This window comes from Glycine soja, chromosome 19 (genome assembly GCF_004193775.1).
Source record: "Glycine soja cultivar W05 chromosome 19, ASM419377v2, whole genome shotgun sequence".
Classification (NCBI taxonomy): domain Eukaryota; kingdom Viridiplantae; phylum Streptophyta; class Magnoliopsida; order Fabales; family Fabaceae; genus Glycine; species Glycine soja.
This window is the reverse complement of record NC_041020.1, coordinates 45,550,619-45,577,749: the sequence shown is the minus strand read 5'-3', so window position 1 is coordinate 45,577,749 and position 27,131 is coordinate 45,550,619. Positions and strand designations below refer to the sequence as shown.

At 32.7% G+C, this 27,131-nt stretch overlaps 5 protein-coding genes across 5 annotated transcripts; 4 read left to right on the top strand and 1 right to left on the bottom strand.

Moving 5' to 3' along the window:
* Positions 1-1,871: 1,871 nt before the first annotated feature.
* LOC114398150 (NDR1/HIN1-like protein 1) lies at positions 1,872-2,888 on the top strand. Its single transcript, XM_028360310.1, has one exon. The coding sequence runs from the start codon at positions 1,996-1,998 to the stop codon at positions 2,626-2,628; it is 633 nt and encodes a 210-aa protein (XP_028216111.1). The 5' UTR covers positions 1,872-1,995; the 3' UTR covers positions 2,629-2,888.
* Positions 2,889-8,102: 5,214 nt separating this feature from the next.
* LOC114399564 (NDR1/HIN1-like protein 10) lies at positions 8,103-9,044 on the top strand. The gene has a single exon (XM_028361764.1). It carries the CDS (start codon positions 8,191-8,193, stop codon positions 8,872-8,874), a length of 684 nt encoding a protein of 227 aa, XP_028217565.1. The 5' UTR covers positions 8,103-8,190; the 3' UTR covers positions 8,875-9,044.
* A 3,042-nt stretch (positions 9,045-12,086) lies between these two features.
* On the top strand, positions 12,087-12,990 carry LOC114399531 (NDR1/HIN1-like protein 10). Its single transcript, XM_028361729.1, has one exon. It carries the CDS (start codon positions 12,149-12,151, stop codon positions 12,830-12,832), a length of 684 nt encoding a protein of 227 aa, XP_028217530.1. The 5' UTR covers positions 12,087-12,148; the 3' UTR covers positions 12,833-12,990.
* Positions 12,991-15,382: 2,392 nt separating this feature from the next.
* On the top strand, positions 15,383-16,305 carry LOC114399174 (NDR1/HIN1-like protein 10). Its single transcript, XM_028361303.1, has one exon. It carries the CDS (start codon positions 15,466-15,468, stop codon positions 16,114-16,116), a length of 651 nt encoding a protein of 216 aa, XP_028217104.1. The 5' UTR covers positions 15,383-15,465; the 3' UTR covers positions 16,117-16,305.
* Positions 16,306-24,661: 8,356 nt separating this feature from the next.
* Positions 24,662-26,775, bottom strand: LOC114397955 (probable aspartyl protease At4g16563). The gene has a single exon (XM_028360043.1). It carries the CDS (start codon positions 26,519-26,521, stop codon positions 25,109-25,111), a length of 1,413 nt encoding a protein of 470 aa, XP_028215844.1. The 5' UTR covers positions 26,522-26,775; the 3' UTR covers positions 24,662-25,108.
* Between the last annotated feature and the right edge of the window lie 356 nt (positions 26,776-27,131).

Sequence of the window (27,131 nt, the reverse complement as noted above, 5' to 3'; positions counted from 1 at the left end):
TTTTCAATTCTTAGAATAAATATTTTAAACAATAATTAATTGAATTTCTCACATCTTTACCTTCTTTGTCTGTTTTTAACTTTGATTATTTTACAAAATGTTAAGCATCCTTTTGTTGACTTGGCAAGCATGCATAAACATAAATGAAATCAATGTCATCATAGAAATGGACGAGAACTATCTAACATTCCAACTCATCGTAGAATCTACATTTAAATTAATAGGACTTCACTTAATTATATATATTTGCTGGAATTAAAATTTTTTAGTAACTAGTAATAAATGTTGTGGTTAATAGACGGTCTTTTTGATGGGGAAATGTCCCCTCTCTTTTTTTTCCCTCATATTTTTGCCCGTTATTTTAGTGGCCGGGCTGTCCCAATATAGGTTCACATTTTCTTGTAATGGATTTTGGTCTAGTCCTTCCATGTATTTTGTTTGATCTTTTGAATTAATAAATTTAGGTTGGATTTTGCATATGATAGGTGGGAGGATGGATGCCAACATAGTTGGGATGTATCCTCCTTTTCCTTGATGCAGTTGCCAGCTTATTTAAATAAATAAATATGTTGAATTGAATGTTGTTGTGAGAAAGGAGATAGAATCATGCATCAAATTTATAAAACGAGGACAAGTACTAGATTTGTAATTACATTATCAAGCATTTAATTTCTGGGTTGTTCGTCACCTTTTCTTGGTTTACCGTTTACGTGAATAGAAAATTTTCATAAAAGGAGTAGATTCTTTTTTCTTCTGGAAACATAATAAAAATACACACAATCAAAGTAATTATTAAAATTTGTTTTGAATGAAATATTCTTAAACCTTTTGTTTTTTGGTTACAATATTCTTAATCCTTTATATATACTATGCAATGATATAGTTAAAATTTACTGATTGCGGCACTCACATAATTTTAGTAAATACGCTTATCCCGTGATACCCAGCACGCTACTCCGGAAATAAGAAATGTTACACTAACCAACCAAGGCACGAAGCAGAGGGAGCCACATGCATTTATTAAGGGGCAATTCTAAAACATGCAGCCCAAGAGACATTTGTATGCAAATAACTCTCGTTAACAAGTCAGCAATATTCTGATTCCTCTCTTGTAGGCCATGAATGATTATAATTTCCCAATTATTTTTGCATACCGTTTCTATGGACAGAACAATGTTATCGTAAGGGTGGCATAGATAAAGAACACCTGTTACGGGCTAACAGGACAAAGGAGCCGGAGGGTCACTTTCAATGCAAAGCTTCTTAGTTTTCCCTGCTTTTTAACACACTCAATTATCCTCTAAAATTGATTAAAAACTATAATATTATGTGTATATTTATTAGGAAAGTAATGTGCTAGTAACATTTCTTAACTATATCTATAACTCAGTCACAGTGCTTTAGGGGAAAATAACGGGTCGGATGACAGTAACATGATTTAAGTTTCAATTGAACCCGTATTAAAATGATGGGAACACATTAATTACTATTTCATCTGTCTTTAATGATAGGATATTTTTAACTAATTATTTTAAAAATAATTAATTTAGTTAATCATATTAAATTTATTAATTAATTATATTTTTATTTTTTATTTTTTTATCTCCTTAACTATTTTTCTTTCCATTTGAACGAAAAATAATTAAATAAAAATATATAAAAAAATCTTATAATTAAACAAAGAGAAATACATTACTAGTGAGGGAACTTTTGATCAAAAAATAAAAGATGCAACAAGAAGTGAAATAAATAATAAAAAAAAATTCAATTGCGCGCTGACTAAGTGTACGTACATGTCTAGGCAGCAAATTGATTAACCTCATCCAATAATGTAATGTAAACATGATCTTACCATATCATTTGAAAGGCAACAAGTATTTATTGATATAAAAAATGAAGACCTCAAAGTAACAAACTTGGAACCCCGGTCCCTTGTGATTTGCTCACAAAACCAGTGTCGGTCACACCATCTCTCCCTTTTCTCCACCTGCAACGATGTCGGTTAAGGAGTGCCACCACCACCACAAGGGAAAGAAGCACAAGCTCTGGAGACGCATCTTCTGGGGAATAGTGATCTTCGCCTTCATCGTGTTACTGACAGTTCTTATAATCTGGGCAATCCTAAAGCCTTCAAAACCAACCTTCATCCTCCAAGACGTCACCGTTTACGGCTTCAATGCCACCATCCCCAACTTCCTCACCTCAAGTTTTCAGGTCACGCTTTCCTCGCGCAACCCCAACGACAAAATCGGAATCTACTACGACCGTCTCAACACCTACGTAACTTACCGGAACCAGCAGGTCACGTACCGAACCTCAATCCCACCCTCGTACCAAGGTCACAAGGAAGAGGATGTGTGGTCCCCGTTTGTCTACGGCACTAATGTCCCCGTCGCACCCTACAACTTCGTTGGCCTCAGTCAAGACCAGACCAACGGCAACGTCCTCGTCCTCGTTAAGATTGACGGTAAGGTACGATGGAAAGTTGGTTCCTTCGTCTCTGCTCACTACAACCTCAATGTAAGGTGCCCTGCTTTCATAACCTTTGGCCCCCAAAGCAACGGGATTGCCCTTGGCAATAACGCCGTTAAGTATCAATTGGTTCAACGCTGCACCGTCGGGGTTTGATGTCAACGCCTTCCAAGATATATTGCTCTGCCTCTTGGTATATTTAGTGTCTATTTATATACGGTCTTTCTCATTTCTTTTTTTCATATACGTATTCTTCCTATCTTCCTCTACGTATTTCTTCTACGGATCACTTTGTTGTTAGACATACATATGTCTGTCTTCGTTACTGTATTTTGAATTTTACATTTTGCTATAGAATAAATTTGTATTTGGAGAAAATTCTCATGAGATGAAGCAAAATTACAATTTATAGCAAAGTCATTTTAGATAAATTAAAACGTTGTTTCAATTTGGATAAAGAATTCAGTGTCTCGTGAATCATCTAGACTCTAGTGTCATTTGCCTTCTTCTTTCAAGAATATTCATACATGATTCTCGTTTTATTTGGCATAAATTCTCTCAACTTATGGTTTTTGGTTTGTAAGTAGTTTCTCTCCTCTTGGATAAGCATGTGAATTTCATTATCTATATTATTTACCGCATATTCTGCATATTATTGGATCAATAATGAAGTATGATGTTAATTTCGATATTAAAGGTTTATATAGTTGGACCACTTTTCCTTTCTCATTTTTAATTTAGTGATTTATTTATTGAGGAAATACCTAAACCGTGATTCAACGTAAGATGCGTATTCTAATAGATAGCACCTCCCCCCTCTGCCATTATCTCTCTTAAAATAAAAGTGAAAGTGAACAAATTGAGGCTATGTTTGTATAATCGTTGCATTCCGTTGAAAGGAGAAATAACATTTTTTTACTGTAACGTGTGCTGTTTAAGAAAGTAAGAATTTGCTTTGAAAAACGTGTAATGAGGTTCTTAACGGATTCTTAAACATACATTAAACCAATTCACTTGAGCGTGTCATTGAATTGGATGGAGAAGAAATAGTATCAAAACATAAATTAAACCAACTATTTACTCAAGTGTGTCATTGAATTGTATGGAGAAGGGATAATATCGTGAATATTTCTCTAATGAGCCTATTTTTAGAGGTTAATTATGGTCAATGACTTTGGCCACGTCCTTCCACATGGCTTGGTGGTGGTTGTCCTTTTCAGCCCCCTTTACCTACCTTGCCTACTACTATTGACGATTATCAAATCAGCGATTTGGACAACTCAACAGAACACATGCATGCATAATTAGCAATTAGCATCAAATAGTGTTCCAACAGATTTGGTATTCAGCACCGTCAAGGTAGTGCAAATCAAACAAACCTTCTATGATTCGTCAACATTCAAAACCGGTCACCATGTGCATGTGATAGGATGCAAGTTTTTTTTTTTTTTTTTTCTGTGAGAAAAATTAATCTGATAGGATGCAACTTTGATAACGACTCACGACGCTCCATACAATATTCATCAAGCAATGTTAATTTAGCAACCCCATACATAGGAACGTTACACGTATATTATTGTATTTTGCTTGCTTCTAACTGGACACAATAATTAATCACACGGTCTCTCTGTCACCACTACCAAATTGACTACAATCTGAACTCTCAGCTGCTTCTTTATTTATCTTATGTTAATTAGTATACCACTATTTCCTACAAGAAGATATCTTTTTCCGCTTTTTTGGGCTAAAAACAAGTGAGAAATATCTTCGAAAATGACATAAAATTGGTATCACAAGGCAGGCGACCTTTGTAATGGTAAATTAAATTAGATGACGGTATTGTACTCATGCCAAATGATCGAGTCCAATTCTTTAACGAGTGAAAATTAGGTAATTTATTTTATTATCAAATTTCATAACTAATTTTTTTAATTGTTATTATGAAATAACCTAATTTATATAAATAATATGATATATGTGACTGTTTGAAAACAAGAGAACACTTCGTGCAGATAATTTTTTTTTTCTTTTGGAAAATATATAGCACCATAAATACCAAAAACGTAAAAACATTTTATAAATTTATTTGTTGGACTTCTTATAAACTAACCTTATGGTCAGAGATTATAGGGAAATTATCATTAGTGTAAGTAACACCTGGAAGTCAACTGAATTGAAAGAATAGCAGTCCACACTGGGCCTATTAATGGCCCAATTTATCAATAATAGGCTTCTGTCTTTTAGCCCAATCGCCTAACCCACAAGCAATCCAAAGTTATAGAATTAAAATTAAATTGGAATTTTGACAAATATTTTAATTTATTATTCTAGAGCCTTGGCTCAAAGGGAAGAGCTTAGTTTTTTTTTTCTTTATTTCTTTTAAAGTAATCTATTTAATTAGTAACAACTAGTTTTTTCAAATTTGACTCTTGGAAAAATAAATTTTGAAATAAAATACACTTTAGAGAATAAAATACATTTATATTATTAATTAAAAACTCAGTGGTTAAAGTTTGCGAGATATATATATATATATATATATATATATATATATATATATATAATTAATTATAAACTCAACTATTGGTTTTCTGACTAATAACTATTATTGCATTTTATCTTTTAAAGTGCATTTCTCTTACAATTCCTAAAGATATACAGTCCAACAAATGCAATTAATAACATAATAAAAAAAAATAGAAAAAATGTACATTCAATCATTCTGCGAAAGTATATTAAGGGAGTCATAATTGTAAATATTTTGATATTTCTTTTTAATTCTTACGGATTAAAAAAAAAAAGTGAAACATAGTTGCTATATTACCACTGCCATAATTTTTTAATTTAGATCCAGCCTAAATGGTAATATAATGAGATGCGATAAGTTTAGAACTTAGAAGTTTGGTTCTCATGGGATGGGAAGAAAAACAAGCACAAAATCTTTTTAACAAACTTGTATTAAAAATGCATTCTGATTGCATCAACGGTTTTGAACGGTTCAAATTTGTATCAATGGCATATTGGCAACTAGCCATGTATGGCCACGTAATTGTAAAGTTCACGGCCACATATTGACAAGATCAAGTGTCGTCCTTTTTTATAAGCATCATCGTCACAACTCAAAACCATTAACTAAGAGGGAGGGGGCTACAAGTTCCGTACGAATGTTTCTTGGTGGTTGTTGCTGTGGTGTGGTCAATATACTTCAAACTTTGCACGCATTGGTACCCACAACGCTTTTCATTTCTATATCTAAGCATTAAGCAGTATCAGTTCCTTATCCATTCTCTCACACTCACAATTAATCACCAGCTTCTCTTCAACTCCTCGACGTCTTTCATTTCCCTTCATAAATTCTTGGTCCTGTCAGATTATAAGCAACAGCACGGAAGAAACTGCTGTTGCTGCCTCTTCGGAATCTTGTGGAAGATTCTGCTTACACTCATTGTCCTTCACTAAAAGTGACACATTTACCCTGTTTCAGACCACTAAATGTTCTGTCCATTTCTAGCACATTTGATTTCTTGGATTGAGATTGGAATTTTCTTTACCCTTTATTTTAATTTCACATAATCAAGGATGTAACTTTTGCAATTATTTTATTCATTCTTTGACTATATTCAGTAATAATGTTATTGCATATGTTCTCTTGCAATAAATTCTTTTTTGGTATCCTTCTATATGAAGTACTCTTGTTCTGTTGTTTCAAAACGCTTCCAGTATAGGATAATCAAACTGACGCATCTCTTGATCTTTTTCTTATATAAGTTTACTTTTAGTCTATGCTTTTTTATTATACATTTTTTGTTCTTCCATTTTCCTAAATCTGCATTTCGTTCTTTATTCGTGCGTTTGTCTTTCACTTAAGCCTGGGCCATATAAGGTCATTTTAGGAGTTAGCAAGGACGGATTGGAACGAGTTTATACATATCCCTATCCAACCCGAAAGTTTAATTGAGCCATTTATTTAAACTTAAACTCAACTTAACCAAGACTCAAAATAAAATGGGATGAAACTGGGTTAAGCCAACTTTTTAACACTATATACCAATCTTAACATTATATATAATTAAACGGTAGACCAAAAAAAATTAAACTCTACCAGAAAAAGGTAGAATAAAGAAATATAAACTTAAATTAAGGTGTATTTTAAAATAAATAATTTCATTATAAATATAATATCATATTATTTGAAATATTATCTGTTAAATAACAAAGTTTTTTATTAATATATATTTCTTAAAAAACTTATATTACCTTTAATCTTACATATAAGTAATAAATTGACTCTTTTTTTGTTGTAATTATAAAAAATAATGTTCAAACTTATCTAGGGTTAAATTTTTTTTATACTCTTAATTTATTGTTAACTTTATTTATCATGCATTCATTGGTACAATTATAAATATTAACATTAAATGAAAATCATCGGTTACAATATTTAAACTTAAAATACTTTTGCAATAAAATTTAAATTTATAATAATATTAAATGTGATTATTATTTTTTGTGTTGATGATTTATTTTATATTTTTTATATATTTGACCGCAGATAATATGAATACAGATAAAAAAAAAAAAAAAAAGGGATTGAGATGACTCCAACCACAACCCAAAATCAATCTTAGACCTGATTGGGTTAGTGGGCTGGATTGGCATGCTCAATCCTAGGTTTTTATCTTTCTTTTTTGTTTTATCCCTTTTATAAGTTTTTCAAACCTGTACCTTAAACCTGAACTCTGATCGAAATGAATTATCATATGTGAGCTGGATTCGAACTTTAGGACCCTATGAAACTTAAGAGCTTGTTTTACCACGTGCTAAGCAAGCATAACCAGTTGAAATACTTTGACAAGTTTAATATATATCACACAAAACTATTTATATAATAAACTAATTATTACAAGTAATGATAAATATTATATTAATTTGTGAAGCTATAGTAATATTAATTTGTGATGTGATTTTTTTTTTGCATTTTTTAATATAGGGTATGAATTTTGTAATTATTTAATAAAGATTGGATATTGACTCCATAAGTGATTCATTGCTTTGACAATTGATCTAATATTTTGACCAAATTAATCACCTATTCAATTTTACTAAATAAAAAAAATTCTAGGACTTTTTTATTAAAGATAATTCTGGGACTTAAAAGAAAAATGTGATGAGGGAACTAATTAAGATTTTTTTTAAAAAAAAAATTAGATGTAGCTTATAGTTACAACGAGATGCAATTAATTTACAAGCCTAATCCTAATAAAAAGTTTATAAGTTTCCGTTCTCATGTAAACAAAAACACGCATAATCATTTGAACATAGTTTTATAAAAACACGCATTCGGATCTCTGATTTACTGCGACGATTTTGAAATGTTAAAATTTCATAACAATGGCATATGTCCATGTAAAGTTCTCTCACGCACACAAAATAAGAACAACCCACTAAGATTTCTTTTTATAGTATACTTGAAATGTGTTCACACATTAATTGCGTGCATTTCTTCTGCCCGAATGTTCCTTTCTGGTTCTTGCAGCGGTCAATACAATCCAACAGGATACGTATTCAGAACCGCGTTGCACCAATAGAATCTTCAATGCCTTTCCTTTCTATATATACGCACCACTCCCCTTCTCCCATATCTCTCTGCTCTCCATCAAGTCCCCCTTTTCAATTCACAACTAATAATTCTCTTCATTCATTCACTCATCTGCAAACATGGCCGATAAGCAACCCCACTTGAACGGTGCTTATTACGGTCCCGCCATTCCCCCGGCGGAGCAACCACGCTACCGCCCTCACCGCGGCAGAAGCTGCTGTTGCTGTCTCTTCGGAATCTTGTGGAAGATTCTGGTTGCACTTATTGTCCTCGTTGGCCTTGCAATCCTCATTTTCTGGTTGGTGGTTCAACCCCGCTACTTCAAGTTCCATGTCACGAAAGCCGACCTAACACAATTTGATTACTATAGCAACAACAACACCCTCCACTACAACATGGTCCTCAACTTCACTGCACGCAACCCCAACAAGAAGCTCAGCATATACTACGACAAGGTTGAGGCATTAGCATTCTACGAGGATGTCAGGTTCGCCAATTACGATGTGATCACTCACATGAACTCCTTCCGGCAGTACAAGAAGAGCAGCAGCCCCATGAGCGCTGTTTTCACGGGGCAGCAAGTGCTGATGCTCAACAATGAACAAGTCTCAGAGTTGAACCAAGACAAGAATGCTGGGGTTTATGACATCTATGTGAAGCTCTACTTCAGGATTAGGTTCAGGCTTGGGGACGTCATATCCAATGACTACAAGCCCAAGGTCAAATGTCACCTCAAGGTCCCTTTTAGTAAAAATGGCACCTTTACTCTGTTTCCGACCACCAAGTGTGATGTCGATTTCTAAGGACTACACATTTGATTAGATTGGTTTTAATTTGAAATTTTCTTTCTTTAATCCTTATTTTAAATTTTAATAATTCATTATGTAACTTTTGTGATTATTTCTTTCATTTTTTTGACTATATGTTGGTAATGTATTTGTTTTCTGGCAATAAATTTATTTTGGTACTCTTCTAGAGTTGTCTTTTGCTTTTATGTTTAGGTCTGATATGTTTTTCATTTAATAATTTTTGTAACATAGTTAGCTCCAGTTTTCTTAAACCTTAACGGAACTAGATCCTCTCTAACAGTTGGATGGTGCAACAAAGAGACAAAGATACTAGTCTAGATAGGAGAATACTTTAATCATTCATATCCAGAGAATATACCTTCACCAATATTCTTTCCAAGTTGTTCCGGTCCCTTCAAAACGATTTGGTTTAGAGAGTTTGTTAATATTTTTATAATTAAATATTAAAACAACTCTTAAAACAACGTCATTTGAAAGATACAGTATGTGGTCAGGATTACGGATACATTTAGTCTGTTTCAGACCACCAAATGTTCTGTCCATTTCTATGAACTACGGATACATTTGATTTCTATGATTGATTTTGAAACTTTCTTTCTTTACCCATTATTTGAAACTCTAATAATTATGGAACTTTGTTTCTGTAGTAAAAGTTAATTAATTTCTTACAATAAATTTATTCTGGCACTCCTCATGCAATAAATTTTTAGATCCTCTCCAATTTTTCGATGTTGTAACAATACTGGGTCTAGGTAGAAGAATATTTTTGTGTGTGAAAAATAAAAGAATATTAAAATATGGAACTTTGCGCGCACTACCCAAATCTTCTATTATTAGGCTTACTCTAGTGGCTTTGGGTAAGAGAATACATGAAACATTCTTAGAAACTACCTTTAAAATGCAGGGTCTAGGCAGGAGAGCTCATGTATATCTTAACTTAAATTTTGAAAAATAATATTTTATAAATAAATTAAGCTAAGTACACATATGTTTACGTAAGACATGCTTTCTTTTAAAAAATCTAATGATATTTAGATATGAGTCATTATATTTATTAAAAGAAGTAGTGACGCAATACATGTTTTAAATAAAAGTAAGTAAGAAATAAAAGAGATAAAATTAAAACACACACATTGACTCAATTAAACAATAAAAAGTATGTCACAAAATTACTTTTTCAATTTAGTTTAATATTTTTCTCTGTCAAATTATAAATAGCATTTCATCTATTGATGGCATTTTTAAATCGTACGTGAAAGATTTGTAAATTAAAATTTTCAATCCATTTTATTCATTATATATACAATAGTATACCTTAGATTTTAATATATAAGATATCCTATTAAATTAAGTAACATCCATAGTTTTAATTATTCATAGTAAACAAAAATTCACCTTGCCATATGTGCATAACATAAAAATAAAATAAGTAAAAAATGATTCGACTAATTAATGGATAACATATGATTTTTTTTAAATAATTTAAAATATATCAATATTCATTTTAATTTGGTTAATTTAAATTTTTTTAATGACAATAATAACTAAAAATATTTTTTAAATGTATATAAATTTAAAATAGTTAATGATAATTTATTTAAAATAATAATGATAATAATTATGAATAAAACTAAGTAATGAATTATTTTAAATTTATATTTATTCAATTAATTATATATACTATATTAATATACCCTTTTATTTTTTCTATTTGAAAAGGCCACAAAACTATAAATTCACTTAAATTGACAATGCTTTTGCATTAATGAAAAAGAAAAATAAGATTTTCTTAAAAAAGAAAAACTGATTGAAAATGCAGTGGAGTTTCAAGAGGAGCAAGGCCTCTTCTTCTCGGACTCGGAGACTTCAGCTCTCACTACAGAAAATGTGGAGAGTGCATTTCTCAAATTTCTAGAAGATATCGGCATGGTAGTATCTAAAACGGCATTGGAATGCGGTACTGGTTATGGGAAGGAGAATGGTGTGACATCTGACAACAATGCTACAACACTGAGTGAAATAATGGTAGACATAATCTCAGCTGGTCCTGAATTGGAAAATAGAGATGAAGAAATGGTCTTCGTGCGATATTGGTAAAATTGTTATTAAGCTCGCTATAAGTTAGTGCATGTATTTGATTTCAAGTTTGTATAAATTGGTTAGACCCAAATAGTCATAAGATCAAGCGTCGCAGGTTTGGATAAACCATTAACTAAACAGGCTAGAGGGCTAAAATTAAAAATCCGTTTCTTGAAATTTCTTCCGTATGAATGTTTCTTCATCAAACTGTTTGTAAATATTTATTTTATAATTTAAAATTTATAAAATCATATTACTTATATTAATTTTATTTTTATAAAATAAATATTTATTCTGTTTTGATGCGTAAGGTAACAATATTTTTTTTAAGTTTATTGATTAGTTTAACTATAATTAGTTTGTGCAGTAACACAAAAGCACCACCACCTGAAGCAAGGCCCGGAAGGAGGATCACCACTCCTTCTTACCTCAAGGATTTTGTTAACTGATTTTGCTGAGTTGGTGCATCCTATTGTCTGTCATTTTGCTTGTGCAAATCCAATTATGTTATGATAGGATAGTGTAAAATCACAAATTTTGTTATTCTAATTAACAAGTATAAATAGAGAAACAATGTAATAAGACAGCTATGAATGAGAAATATAGAAGTACTTCCTCTACTCTTCTTCTTTCTCATGGAGGTCCTAATCCTTGAAACCAGTTCTTAAATTGCAGACCCGTAACAGTTTGTTAAGATTTTTTTCTCTCCTGTGTTACACTTGCACATTGGGAGTATTTTTAATTGTTTTGATTTGATAGCATAAGGTGTTGTAGTTTTTTTTACCGTGTTGCAGGTAATAAGATTGTTCATAATTGGTATGTTAACATTTAAAAGTGACAGTTTTCTTTTAAGATACTACACTTTGGTTGTTTCTATATTTTAATTTTTTTTCTTAAAATTTATTTTGTTATATTACATTCTTAATATTTATGTTTTTCTCATTTATTTTTCTAACACAAACTACCAGTCAATACAATCCGATGTTGTTCGATTCCATTCCTTAAACGAAATTGAATGGCAAATACCCAACAAGGACACGTACTCACAAACGCGTTGTTCCTGTAGAATCTTCAGTGCCTTTCCTTTCTATATATACGCACCACTCCCTTCTCCTATATATATCTCACAATTCACCTACCAACTCCCCTATTACATATTTCCCGTTCATTCATTCACTCATCTGCAAGCATGGCCGATAAGCAACCCCACCTGAACGGTGCTTATTACGGTCCCGCCATTCCCCCGGCGGAGCAACCACGCTACCGCCCTCACCGCGAAAGAAGCTGCTGCTGCTGCCTCTTCGGAATCTTGTGGAAGATTCTGGTTGCACTCATTGTCCTCGTTGGCCTCGCAGTACTCATATTCTGGCTGGTGGTTCAACCCCGCTACTTCAAGTTCTACGTCACGGAAGCCGACCTAACACAATTTGATTACTATAGCAACAACAACACCCTCCACTACAACATGGTCCTCAACTTCACTGCACGCAACCCCAACAAGAAGCTCAGCATATACTACGACAAGGTTGAGGCATTAGCATTCTACGAGGATGTCAGGTTCGCCAATTACAGTGTGATAACGCCCATGAACTCCTTCCGGCAGTACAAGAAGAGCAGCAGCACCATGAGCGCTGTTTTATCGGGGCAGCAAGTGTTGCCGCTCGACAACGACCTAGTCTCAGAGTTGAACCAAGACAAGATTGGTGGGGTGTACGAGATCTATGTGAAGCTCTACTTCAGGATTAGGTTCAGGCTCGGGGATGTCAAAACCCGTCGCTTCAAGCCCAAGGTCAAATGTGATGCGAAGGTTCCCTTGAGGACCATGGGCAACGTAACTCTGTTTCAGACCACCAAGTGTGATGTCGATTACTAGGGACTACGTATTTGATTTTGGAATTTTCCTTCTTTACCCATTTTATGTGTGACCTTTGGCATTATTTTTTCCATTCTTTGACTATATATGCAGTAATCTGTACGTTTTCGTGAATTATTTATGTGCAGTATTATTTATTTAATTTGTTTGTTCCTCTAGAATTGATGTCTTTTGTTTCTATGTTTAGGCCCACGTGTAATAACTTCTTATAACATTCTAGAACGTAGCTGGCTTATGGGGAATTAATATCTTATAAATTCAGCACGCATAAAAAAAAATTTCAGTAAAGAGAGACCTAAAATGGTGAAGGTGTCCCTCTGTATTTAGGTCTGTTAGATAGCTAGGGTGAAAGGAAGATAAGAAAGAAAGAAGAGAGAATTTTGGAATTTAAATTAGCAAGAATATAAAGAAAATAACTTTTTTTCTTTTTTTTTTCTATCATACAAAGAAATATATATTATTATAAATATTTTTTCTTTATTTTCTTTCTTCTCACCTAACCATTATACTCTCATTTGAAATTTTCACTTGATACCAACGGCAGTTTGTTACTCGGTTTAGTTTGATTTTTTTTTAAAAAAATACCCTAGTTAAACTAAAAAAACGTATACAATGATTTGGTTTAATTTTAATTTAAAATAAAATCCTAACCATCCAAGCAATATCTTATCCTTTGATTTGGTTCGATTTTTACAGTTTTTACTAAAATATTTTTTTTTTCAAATTTATATACTTTTTTTCAACATTTTAACTAAATTTCATTTAAAAATTGTAAATAATAATTTACTAAACCTATTAATATGTTAAACATTCTACAATAAAAATCTATCAATTTTTCATCATTTCTAAGTCAACCATATCTTAAAAAAATAATCTGAATAAGAAATTAAAATAATATACATTATATAAATTCATATATATAACACTATAAGACTCAAGTGGTGTATATATATAAAACACATTACACTAAAATAATATAATTTTTTGTATAAGTGTTACCGTTTAGTTCGATTTTGAGAAAACAGCTATTCAAGCAAACCAACAAAAATTAGTTTGGTTTGATTTTTGATTTCTTTGAGCGGTTTTTTATTTTTATTTTGAATCAATTTGAATTTGAACACCCATGTTGTTGATACGGATGTTTTCATGAATTATCAAAATATTTATTGATCTAATTCTTCTAATTAAGATGAAAAGAAGAATTATAATTTTGATAAAATTCATGATACAGTTGCTAATTATAAATCATCCATATGACAATATAACTTATTAACAAATTATATTCAAATAGATACTTATTTAATTATGTATAAAAAAAATATACTTGTTTAATTATTTACTTAAAGATAACTTATCCACCTACTGTAAATTTGAAAAATGCCAATTGCGATGACTTTGGTTTAGAATTTAAATTTAATTATTAGAATTTTTTGTATTTAATTAAAAATAACTACTATACTGATGGAAAATTTAAAGCTTACATGCATGGAAAATTGGCGGTTTGATGAATCGATTGGTAGAAAAGGAGGAGGAGACTATTCCCTTTCAAGACAACACATATAAAATAATTACCACTGAAAACAGAGATTGATGCTATTGAAATTTAAATTTTTAGATGACGCGTTGGACAAAGACTGACATGATATATATATATATATATATATATATAAGATTTGTTGCTTTTATGTCATTAGGTTGAATTGGCTCCTTTTTTCTTACTTTAGTTATTTTAATTATACTTGTTTCATTAGTTTTAAATATATCTAATAATTTTGAAAATATATATGAAAATTTAAAGAACAATTATTTTGATACGAGAAAATAGTTAATTACTAAGATGTATATGATTGAAAAAAATAGGAGAAGATTAAAGGAAAGCATGCAAGAGTCAATGACTTCGGAAGTAGAACATGGAAGTTTCGACGAACCAGCACAGTGAACGCTCGCTCAATTGTCAATTTAGGACGCACACGCCAAAATCGCATAAATTCATGTATGCGAAACGCAACCGCGTTGAAACTAAACCAGAACTACCTAGTATTCTTCACTTCGCACCTCCTCCACGAGCATTTTTATAATAGAAATTATTTTCTTAAAACAAATTCAATTATTATAACCATGACTAAAATACAAATTAAGAAAAGAAAGAGAAGTGTAAAATATTAATAAGATGAAAATTAAATTATATTAATTAAAGATTCTTGATATTGCACCTAATCTCCTGTTTTTTAACATTTATAATAATTTTTTAGGAGGATAATTTAATATTTTTTTATAAAAAATTGAAAAACTTAAGTATAGTGATAGAAAAAGAAACAGTATAAGAGTAATATGACGAATTTTTAGAAAATATCAGTATAATTTAGTCTAAGATGAATTCTATAATGAAAAAATAAATCATTATATAAATATCATGCTAACTCTTTTAATTGTTAACTGCAGTTGCACCAATGTTTGGTGGCCGGTTAAGTTTGTTGTTTGTAGATTATATGACGCGCTTTTTCCAACTCCCCTACCCCACAGTTGGTTATATAACCAAACCACAGACACAAGGAACTTCAAGTCTTCCATTGATTCCATCTCTCACATCATTTCCCACTCCCGCGTTTCCTTTATCATATTCTTATTCCGCCATGTCCCAGTTGAACGGAGCCTACTATGGCCCCTCCATCCCGCCGCCGAAAACCTCCTACCACCGCCCAGGGCGCGGCGGAGGCTGCTGCTGCGGCTGCCTCTTCAGCCTCATCTTCAAGCTCATCTTAACCGTGATAATCATCGTTGGCATCGCCGGGTTCGTGTTCTGGCTCATAGTCCGTCCGAACGTGGTGAAATTCCACGTGACCGACGCCACCCTGACGCAGTTCAACTACACCGCCAACAACACTCTCCACTACGACCTCGCCCTAAACATCACGGTCCGAAACCCCAACAAGAGGCTCGGAATCTACTACGACCGCATCGAGGCGCGTGCAATGTTCCACGACGCAAGGTTCGATTCACAGTTCCCGGAGCCGTTCTACCAGGGCCACAAGAGCACGAAGGTGCTGAACCCAGTCTTCAAGGGTCAGCAAGTGGTGCCACTCAACGCTGAGCAAAGCGCGGAACTGAAGAAGGAGAACGCCACTGGGGTGTACGAGATCGACGTGAAGATGTACCTTAGGGTGAGGTTCAAGCTGGGGGTGTTGAAGACCAAGACGCTCAAGCCCAAAGTATCATGCGACTTGCGTGTTCCTTTCAAAGGAAGCGCCGCCTTTGAGACCACCAAGTGCCACTGGGATCGCTGATGGATTCGCATCTGTTTTCACTCATTTCTTCCTTTTCATATTTCTTTATTGATTGGTTACTTTTGGACATAGGTCCTTCAGGGTTATCCCTTCGCTCGAGGGGATTTTTGCTCCATTCTTTATCCTTTATATCACACTCTTGTCGTTATTTGTTAATAAATCAATTTTATTTTCATTCCCCTTCTTCAATTCCCTTGTTTCGCCGTTTCTCAAGTTGCCAACTTGCGCCGTAATATAAATTTACCTCTGGATTACGCGTGCCCAAACACAAAACGTAATGCAGTACATGACTTATAAGATAAATACTATCCAATCCTTAAGTTACTGGTTAAAACATTAAAAGAAAAAATATATTTCTTTTATTTATATGAAATATTCATTTATTTTATTAGTTTTTAATTTTTAATAATTTAATTGATCGCCCATAATAAATTCTCTTCTTTCGATCAATTTTTTTTACTCAACATTTATACAACAATAACATAATATAGTAGTTATGACTCTTATTATCAGAGATTATGACAACATATTAAAATGATCAGACTTTTAAATGTATATTGGAAAACAACTAATCACATAACTTCTTACTGTGAAAAAAAAGAGTGTAATATTTAATATAATTTTTAAATAATAAAGAGAGAACTAATATAAAGTACTACTATTATATAATATAACTCAAAATAATCCAAACTATAAAATAACTAAAAACACTAGATTACTCCATTCTATTCTGTCACATTCAATTAGTCTAAAAACTATGCTAAAGAAACAAAAATGGTCGGATACACCTAACCAAACAATTAATGGCATACAGTTATCCAAAAAACAAATTCAAGGAGAGACCGACAAAGACTATAAATTGTATTTTCTTTTATTTTTGCAATTCTTAATTTATTTTTGGAAAAATATATTAAGACTAACTAATATTTTAAAATATGCCACGAAATCATGCAGTGTATCCTTTAAACATACTCCACGTACTTATATTGTCAAAGCAACCTACCATTGCATATCAAATAATATTATACGTGTTGAATAAGTTCCGGCTGTGATATCCTCACCAAATGACACTTCTTCATGCTGACATTTAAGGACCTAATCTGAGGAGGTAAGTAAATTAAGAAGTTATCTTTTTTTGCATGTTTGTTATAATTATGATTATGATACAGAGATCTCTTAAACTATGAGGGCTTATATTATTCATTGATCAAATAAGCCAAACAGGACTAGGACCAGGGTAGATTAATTTCAGCCCATCAATTCCACAGCAGGCCTCAATTTATGGTAACAATGTCTGATTGTTCGTAGCAAAAAATTAGGAATTATTTCAATTATGGAAAAATTACCTACATTTACAGATATATCAGTCAACATACACAAAATGACAAGTAGGTACAGAGAAGTCGAGGTAAAGGCTGACAGAATGTTGCAAAATAGTATTCATCATTTGCTATTTTTTAAAAGAGCATATCTGTTGTCTCTAAAAATGTTTAGAGGATCTGTTATTTTGTGCTGAAAAAAAAAAAACAATGTCAATAAACGGATACCAGGCTAAGGCTTATACTGTCTTTAGAGGAACTGATATATTCTAATTACTAGAAAATGTGAGCTTGTTTGTGAAATATAATCATAAAGGTCTAATAGAATTGTTTATCTAATCTAACAGGCCTGAGATTGAATTTCAGAACAAAGAATCTCCGACTTCTTAACTTTCTGTAGATGAACCAAAATATCTTCTAGCCTACCAATCTAAATATTGAGGGGGCAAAAAATGTATACGTACAACATACACACAAAAATGTCATCATCAATAAACCAGACACAATTACAACTTCATACCATCAACCAAATCAATAACAGAAACAGAAATTCTAGAACTAAAGTAAGCTCTAGCATAGCACCCAAAAGCCGAAGGATAAGATACAATGGCTACCTGTATGTGGGCTCGACAAAGGACACGCGAATGTGGGTCAGAGGATGTGCGAATGTGGGTAAGAGGATGTCGTCGCCTACGATGACGTGGGCGTGATGGAGTGAGTGAGCGACTGAGACGGAGCCTCGTGGTGGAGTGAGTGAAACGAGAACAGTGATAAGCGAAACGAGAGTGACTGAGACGGCTAGATTGAGTTGTTTTTGTTTTATGAAAAAATTTATTTTCCAACGGATCCATATTATGTTGGTAAAATTTAAATTTCCAGTAGAAATAAATCCATGGCTAAAAATCCGCCTGTAATTTATACTTTTCGACCGAAAAACTGTCCATTGATCAATTCCGTCGATAATCCGAACATTTCCGATGGAATACTTTTTGTGGGAAATATTTCGTCTGTAATAACGATTTTTTTTGTTTTGTATTAGAGATGCAATACAAAAAAGCCACTCATGTTTTTCCATCAAATAACTTAAGTTATTGGGATAGTTAGTTCATCTCATGGTTTCAAAGTCTGTGACTTTGGTCTAGAATTTGATCCTTGCCTCCCTCACTCTTCTAATAAATGGTTGAATTTCAGAACAAGCTAGATAGGCCTATGCATTGTCAATGTTCAAATCCAAAGGACTCTTGCATGAGGGAGTGTACATGCTAGAGACGTAATATTTTATTAAAAAATCATGGGGATTCACCTAATGGCCGAAGCTTTTAGGAGAGTAGATTTGTGAAGCTAACAACAAAAAAATGTTCATCACAAAATAAGGTAGATCTATAAAAGGCAGAAGTGTTTTGAACAGTCAATAACAAGTTCAAGCTTGAAATCTCTATTTCCTTCTGATAACAATTGTTACATGTTTTAGATAAGATTAATCTAAAGAAAACACAGATAAGAACTCGATCAACTACAAGTCTAAAAGTCTAAAACACACAAAGCAACATGCTACCTCCTTTGAACAAATACATTGACATTCCTGTCTCTACCACCACTTTGGGATGAAATTTCAATTGCAATAAGGAGTATTGTTTTTGGTATAGATTACAATTAAGTATCCTCCACGAGAAGCAATCTTGTTCGAGTCTTGTGGAATCATGAGAAATAATCTTATTCAAATTTTGTGTGATCACTATAGACGACAAATTTTACATCGTGAGTATTTAACACAAATTAGTGCAACTTATTTCTCAGTTTTTCATAAATTATTAGAAAATGTGAAAATAATGAATTTAAGTGAAATATTACTAATGAATTTAAGCTGGAAAAAGAGAGCAACAGTTCATGTAGCAATGACAAGTTGGCAACAGTAGAAACATTACGTATCCAGGTATTCATTGATTTTATTCGTGAATATTGATGAAGCATCTATGCATTAGCAATATACGATTTGGCAGAGGGAGATTCTTCCAGACCTGGGAAGTCGTGTGACGATGAGGCTTAGATGGAGAAAAACTTTTAGCACAGCCTCTAGCTCTGCAGTTTGCGTAGGATAGAAGAGGGAGTTCGGAACACCTTTTGTGCTCGTTGGACTTTGACTTCTTTCTAGAAAATATCAACTTAGGCAAAAGAAAAATAGCACGTTGGAAACCGGTGTGAGACTACACACAGGAGGATATCCATCGCTGAGACTGAGCATACTCTTCAAATGATGAATTAAAAAACTTTGTTTTAAACTTTTCTGACCTGATTCATATTTTAAAATTAAAAATTCGATGAAATTAGTTCGGATATAGGATTTAATAATGTAGAACTTGAATCTATATTATTTTAGAAAAAAAATTTAACTTTTTATGTCATGTAATTTTATAATTTTATATTATGAGCAATTTTATAACTTTTATGTTTTGTAATTTCATAAACTTTTGAGATTTTTATTTATTTATTATGACTTCCTATTTTATCTCTATTTCCATGTTTTTTTGTTATGTATTTATTTATTTTATCTCAATGGACAGCTACCAAATTTAAAGAAGAGAAGCTTTATTGTATATCTATGCATCCAACTATACTATATGATAGTGAATGCTGGATTTTAAAGAAGCAACATGAGATAAGAGTGAGAGTTGCAGAAATTAAAATAATAAAATAGATGTGTAATCATATAAGAAAAGATAAAATGTAAAATAAAATTATACAAGAGAAGATTGGTGTAACACAGAAAAAAAGATGACAGAAAATTAATTAAAGTGGTATGGGCATGTATAAAGGCCACAAGAGACATTAACTAGAACACAATGGATTGCATCATTTTTAGTCTAAAAAAAAAGAAGAGGAAAATAAAAAAAAATATTGGAAGAAATCATGAAAAGAGACCTAAAACTTAATAATATTTTTGAAATTTTAGTTTTTAACTATAGCGAATAATGTAGTATGATTTATGTAGTTGATTTCACCTATGAGATAAGATTTTATTATTTTTTATTTATTAGGTAATTTAATGATTTGACTCAAATCAACTATAATGTGACTAGATTGGCTCAATTTGAAATGTAAAAAAATGAAAAAAAATCTAACTCAAATTGGCTAATAGTAATAAGTTTAAATGTAAGTGTTTTTGAAATTCAAATCAATCTCTCCTGGTAACAAAATAAAAAGAAAAAATGTTTGATAAATACTTATAATATTATCCAACACCTAAATAGATGAGAGAGAAAAAAAGAAAAAAAAAGAATAGATATGATAAAATTTATAAAGTGATCAGAAAAGAAAAATAAAAAAGTGAGAAATATTAATAGAATATTTAAAATATATAGGTATTTGTGTATTATTATTGAATAAAAAATCAAATTCTCTAGCATTGTAGGCTAGGACAAAGGAAGTAAAGACACGCACTCCTTCACATTCACGTGGTAAAGCAAACCAATCATCTTTCCTCTCTTTCATCTGACCTTTCTTTTTTCCTTGATGGTTGACTTATACTTGTTCTTCGGATCTGATCTGTTTGCAATATATTCTACTATTTCTTTTCTATACCTGGCAGAGGGATTTAGCTAGATTATTAGGGACAGCTTTATGATAATTTCTTCAATGATTTTTACCTCTCTTGGCTCCCCAAGATTCACGGTTATTGTTACGATCGTATGCAAACAAGTGCATTCAATCTACACCTTTTCTCCTAGCTTGTAAACCAAGAAGAGTCAACAATTATAGTAAGGTATATATGTACAAGTGGTGATCAGAACAAATACGATTGGTAGTTCGTTATGTTGCATGTTTTCATGTGGGGATCTCTTGTCTCCTTAATCTTAATTAACATGGGCATTTCCTCCCCTCACCGCTCCACCCTCTTATATTAGACGTCCTTTTCCGTTTATATGGGAATCAATATCGGGTTTCGTTAATTCAAACGAAAATCAAATTATCACAGTGTCGGGTGCATGGGATATATGGATATCATTTATGTGAGATTTCCGCATTATTTTATAACGTGAAATTAAATTTTGTATCTTACTTACGCCTATAACATGAGGTTTTAGTTTGACCTTTTTATATAGAAATTGTGTAAGGAAAGACCCATTCCTGTCTGCATGCGTGTACCTGTGAAACTCCTCCATCAATGACATGCACCGGACGCGACTCACCATGTTACTATAACCAATACCATGTTTGGTTTCACGATTAATTTTCTGGAATTGTGTTGAGTGAGAAGCGATAAACATTTCTTTTATTGTTTGACGTGAAATTATTGCCTCAATTTTATTCCTCTCTAACCGTTCTAAACATTACGTAAAAGGATTTCAATTATATGAGTATATACTTATTTAATTATAATATGCGTAACGTAGGTACCTATAAAAGAAAAAGGAAAATACTGATACATATATATAATATAGTTTTTGTAAAGAGTTTAATTCTCATTTATTTTTTATATGAGCTTAATTCTCATATGTATTGTTAATATAAAAAAATATAATATATAAAAAAAACAATTATAATAATAATTTTTAAGATAATTATTATAAGTCGACAAACTTATCATAATATATAATTGAAGGATAGCATAAAAAACTTTAATCTTACATTTTTTATCATTTACAATTCTCATAAAATATATATTATTTTACATTTTTTAATTTCTAAGAAAGATTTATTTTAAAAAATAATAGTGCTCCACGTTTTCAATTAATTTTGCGTTTTTTCCTATAGTAACAAATAGTAAAAGAAAATTGATCATTTCACAAGATGAATAGACGAGCATAAACAATGTATATAATTGACGATATATATAATAGAAAGAGGCAATGTTAGCAAGGAGAAAGCTAATTAATCAATTTTTCTTCTTTACTTTCGCATTTGCTACCTAGACTGAACAACGCACACACATTGTTTCAAGCCCCGCAATTGAATACTATATTGAACTGAATAAAAAGGGAATTCTTGACTTAATCAATACGCAGACAAATAAATACAATCCCATTCATAGATGCACCATTTCGCTCTCACACTTTATTTTAGTGCATTAGCTTATAGAGGTGGTGGTCCAATTAAACCTACAAACGCACTCAGCATCAATGTGTGCCACTTTGGTCAATTTTTGTGTATATTCCAACCTTTTATGAAAGTTATGCGCTGTTCAGATCTTTTATCTAACGTGTTTTTTGAGTAATTAACTTCTTGGAAGCTGATCACAACCAAATTCCAGCATCTTTCTCGCCCTTTACCAAAAGGGAAAAGGTTCAGATTCAGACGCTGACATCTCACTTCTATTGAAGCTGTTTCTTCCCCACTCTTCCCACGTAATGCACGTTCTGCTTCTTCCTAGTAGAGGAAAAAAAAAACAAAAAGATTGTATATGACAAAAGAATCATATAATATTTTTATTTCGTAAATCTTAATTGTCTGACATGGATTTTTAATTTATTATTTAGTAGTTAGTCATATATTATATTTTTTAATTGTATCAATATTCATACTTCTTACATTCTCGACCAAGATCATTATTAGTCATATTTTTTTATCTCTTTAATTTTTAAGTCTTACTTTTACCTATTTCATTATTTCCCATTGTATTAGTTACATCATGTTTGTTGTCTTATTTTTTTTCCACTTCTAGTCTATATTTATACTGGAACAAAAGATTCATTCCATCATTTATAAGAAGAAAAATATAACGATATCTTAATTTATGCTGGTTAAAATTTCTAAAATGAATTAAATAATTTTTAACAGTTAAAACTTTTCAAAAATTATAAATTTTTTTGTCACTTTTTGGACTATTTTTTCATACTTGAGATTAAGGAGAAAAAAAAATGAAGCAATAGTAAATTTTGGTATTTTTTATTGTGTTTGGAAGGTAAAGAGATAAAGTAATTAAATCTATTAATCATGTTAGAAAATCATTTAATGAAATTATCATTTAAGACCAATAAAATTATATTTTATTTTTATATAAATCAAATTAATACGTAAATTTTTATGATTATCAACTTGATACTTTTCGAATTTTACAAGTTGTTCAAACATATTTCATCTTTTATTTTATATTCTTATATTTAAAAAAAACATTTTTGAACATTTTGAAGAAAACGTTTGTTTTTTATATTCTTACTTGAAAACGATTCCTCTTTGAGTGAGGTGTTGGTCATGGGTGTTTGAAGATGCAAGCACACAAAGTAAGAACGCATGAAGAAGAAAAGGGATAGGCATACAATCTTAAGCCGTTTATGATTAGGGTAAAATGTGCAACGATAAAATACTATTTTATAAATTACAAGCTTTGTTCCATCAAAGGTACCCTGAATTGTGTGGGAAGAAAATTAATTAAAGTTAAGCTATGGAATGAAATAGGTTGTGATTTACCTTTTTCCATGATGTCATGTCTATTTTACAAAGCACACAACAGTACAACTTTCCCTTCTTCTCTACCCCTCTCCATTCTACCATCTACCCTGGATCCATACCGTAAGATAAAGGAAGAAAACAAATAGCCTCTCTTGTGGTCCTCATGTTTATGTCTCGATTGATCTTGATAGTAGAGTTTTCATCTTTTCCCCAGTTTCATTTCAGTCACTTACAAATTACAATGCAATTGGATAGGATTCTTCTTAACCAGAAACAAAAGGAATAGGATATTATTGTCCGTTTCTGAATTCCCGCTCGCACCTCATGACTCCCTTCTTCGGTCATCTAATTTTAGTCGAGGTATATTATTTATATAATATTTTCAATTTTTAATAATATTGATATATTTATTTTTTGTCATATTACTTATTTTATATCTCACATTTCGTTTTCTCTTCTTATTTTTTTTTCAATTTAATATATTTACCATTTTATTTTCATTAGTAAAATAAAGAATTTAACTCTTTTACAATTGCTCTCTAAAATGAAAATTATGATACAGTACATGTATGTTACCCCCTAAGATGCTTGCCCAAATTATGAGTCTCACAAAATCTCAAAACGAAAAATTAAGCTTAATTTAATATTTCAATTAGTAGTTCAAGACGAATAGAGGCTTGATACAATTGTTCTGATGTAGAGAGAGAAAAAAAAAGTAGAGAATAACTTAAGCTGCTGTTTATAAAAAAACTGCATGCGGATTAATATAAAAAAGTAGAGAATCTCTGTCGGTGATCATCCACAGATAATATTATTGCTTTTTGCATATTTGTACGAAATAGCAAGCAAGGCTCCTTCGCAGCGTTCTAGAAGACAAACAAAAACCACAAATAATGCAAGAATAAAGAGCCCTACGCTTTATCTTACCCTCCCCTAACATTAACATGATGAAAGACAACTTTATGAAAGAACATGGAAAGGAATCCATCCCATTCTCAAAAATGCTCCTTTAGCTAAAACTCACACATGAAACCAAATAACGGTTAGCATCAACCATCTTCCTTCATATACACTTGATGAACTAATCATATATCTTAATTTATTTGAAATCATTCTAAACATCCCTACTCTGTTCATGCAATTACGCATTTAAGAAAAAGAAAAAAATCAATGAGTGCGACAAATAAATAATATAGTAATAATAAACTATGACCACCAAACAATGTTGTGGACGTTATGTGAATCGAATTGGGAACCTCTGGTGTGTTAATTTTCAAATACTAAATCTAAGCTTTCCTTTTGCAATTACGAGGACCAAATCCGAACCTCTCATTCTCCAAATCATATTCAACGTAGAAATTCTGCTGCTGATAGTTCCCCAAGATGATGGCCGGACCGGCGGTCTTCGGCTGACCGGCACCACCGTCGGAGACAACGGTGAAACATAAGACCTCGGCATCGCCGACAAACGAGAAATAATTCAGAAGCGGCTGCGACATTTTGGCGCCTCCTTTGAACTGAAAAGTAAACTCGGGGAAACTGATGGTCTTGACGCCGGAGATATTAAAGCAGGGACTCAACCCAGATTGGGCCTCAACGTTCTCTTCCCTGGAATATTTCTTCCCCAGCTGCCTCAGAAACTCTTGGGCCACCAAATTATAAACGGGCCTTTCCATGAACGTGAAGGTGGATCCAGAGTCCACGATGGTGCCGCCGTTACCGTCAGAGCCAGGCTCCAAAAACTTGTACGGAATCTTCACATCCACGCCCCCGACAATGAGCTTGCGAAGAGTCACGTAGTAGTACTCACGGAACACGGAGTTGTTGGACGGGTTCGAGCGAAACGGCGTGTAGCTGAGGCCGTTAGTTTTGGTGTCGCCAGTGGAACTAATCTGCAAAACGAGGTCGCTGCTTTGCGGGGTATCGTCGAAGCGGTGGGAAACTAAGCAGTAAGAGAATCTTTTGAGATTCATTTGTGAGGGGAGAGACTCTTGGCCGCGACCGAAGCCGGCGATTCCTGAGGGTTGTCGAATGGAGAGGATGGAGCAACCTACGAGGAATTGAGGAACGGTTTTTCCAGGGAAATTAAGGTTGTCGAGGAGTAAGAAGCCTGCGGTGGCGCCTAGGCCGTATTGGATGATGTAGGAGGGGCACGTGAGGGAACAGTTTTGGGATCCTGGTTTTTTGCATTGGGGGCAGCGAGATTCAACGTCGGGGCCAAAGAGGTAGCCGCATTTGGGGTTTCTGCAACCGAGGAGTTTGGCGGTGGAGGAGTTTTTCGGAATGAAGGTGGGGATTTTGGTGGGGTCGATATTGGGGAAGTTGCAATGGGAGCAGAGGTAGTGGGAGGTGCAGGGGAACCATACGAGGCTGCTACCTGTGTCCAGAACGAAAGGGGAGGTTTGGGGTGGGGTTCCGAGGTTGAGATCTATGGAGTATCCACCGTAGGATTTGGGGTATGCTGGGGTTGTGGCGACGGAGGGGGAGTTGTTGTTGCGGTGTTTGAGGTGGTGGGCCCGGGTTAGGGAAGAGGAAGCGGCGAGTTTGACAGAGTGGAATGGATCTGAGTCTGAGGAATGAGGTTTGGTGAGGAGAGGGGAGAGAGGGAGAGTGATGGAGTTGGAGAAAGTGAATGCTGTGTGAGAGAGAAGAGATAGTAATAGAAAGAGAATAATGTAATAAGAAGAAGGAGGAGCCATTGAAGATAGAATGAAGGTGGTGTATGTTCTTCAACCCTGTTCCTTTATAAATGGAAGTGGCAGTGAGATTTGACCTTGACGGGGATGGAATTTAACAAAACTTGCCATCAACGGCAACGCTGGACTCAAACTCAACTCAACTCAACTCAACTGCTCACAGCCTCACACAGTCACACTGTCATCTGTTTCCTACCGTTTCTATACCTATCGATACTTTGTCGTTTTGGGTTATTTTCTTCACAATCACACTCACTTTTTCATTTTAGTCCTAAATTGTCATAATCGATGTAAAATTTAAGTATTTAACTGTTGTATTCAAATGCTATCATATTCGTATGTTTGCATTATATATACGAGGAGTAAAAACATTTTATATGGCATTTTAAATTTATCATTGTTGATAAATATTATGATGATATCTATTATAATTCACGAGCACTTATATATACACATATATGAATCTTTATATCGTTCTATTGTAGTAGTATTTTTTTTTTTTTTTACATAAAGTTGTAGCTGGAATAATAAGGCTAAGTTCCAAGTTCTCTTATACATTATTAGGTGAGGAAAAGAAAGTAGAAGAAAAAATTGAAATGGAATAAAATATAGA

Coding starts and splice junctions, on each gene's coding strand:
- LOC114398150 (XM_028360310.1), top strand. CDS start 1,996: ATGTCGGTTAAGGAGTGCCACCACCACCACAAGGGAAAGAAGCACAAG.
- LOC114399564 (XM_028361764.1), top strand. CDS start 8,191: ATGGCCGATAAGCAACCCCACTTGAACGGTGCTTATTACGGTCCCGCC.
- LOC114399531 (XM_028361729.1), top strand. CDS start 12,149: ATGGCCGATAAGCAACCCCACCTGAACGGTGCTTATTACGGTCCCGCC.
- LOC114399174 (XM_028361303.1), top strand. CDS start 15,466: ATGTCCCAGTTGAACGGAGCCTACTATGGCCCCTCCATCCCGCCGCCG.
- LOC114397955 (XM_028360043.1), bottom strand. CDS start 26,521: ATGGCTCCTCCTTCTTCTTATTACATTATTCTCTTTCTATTACTATCT.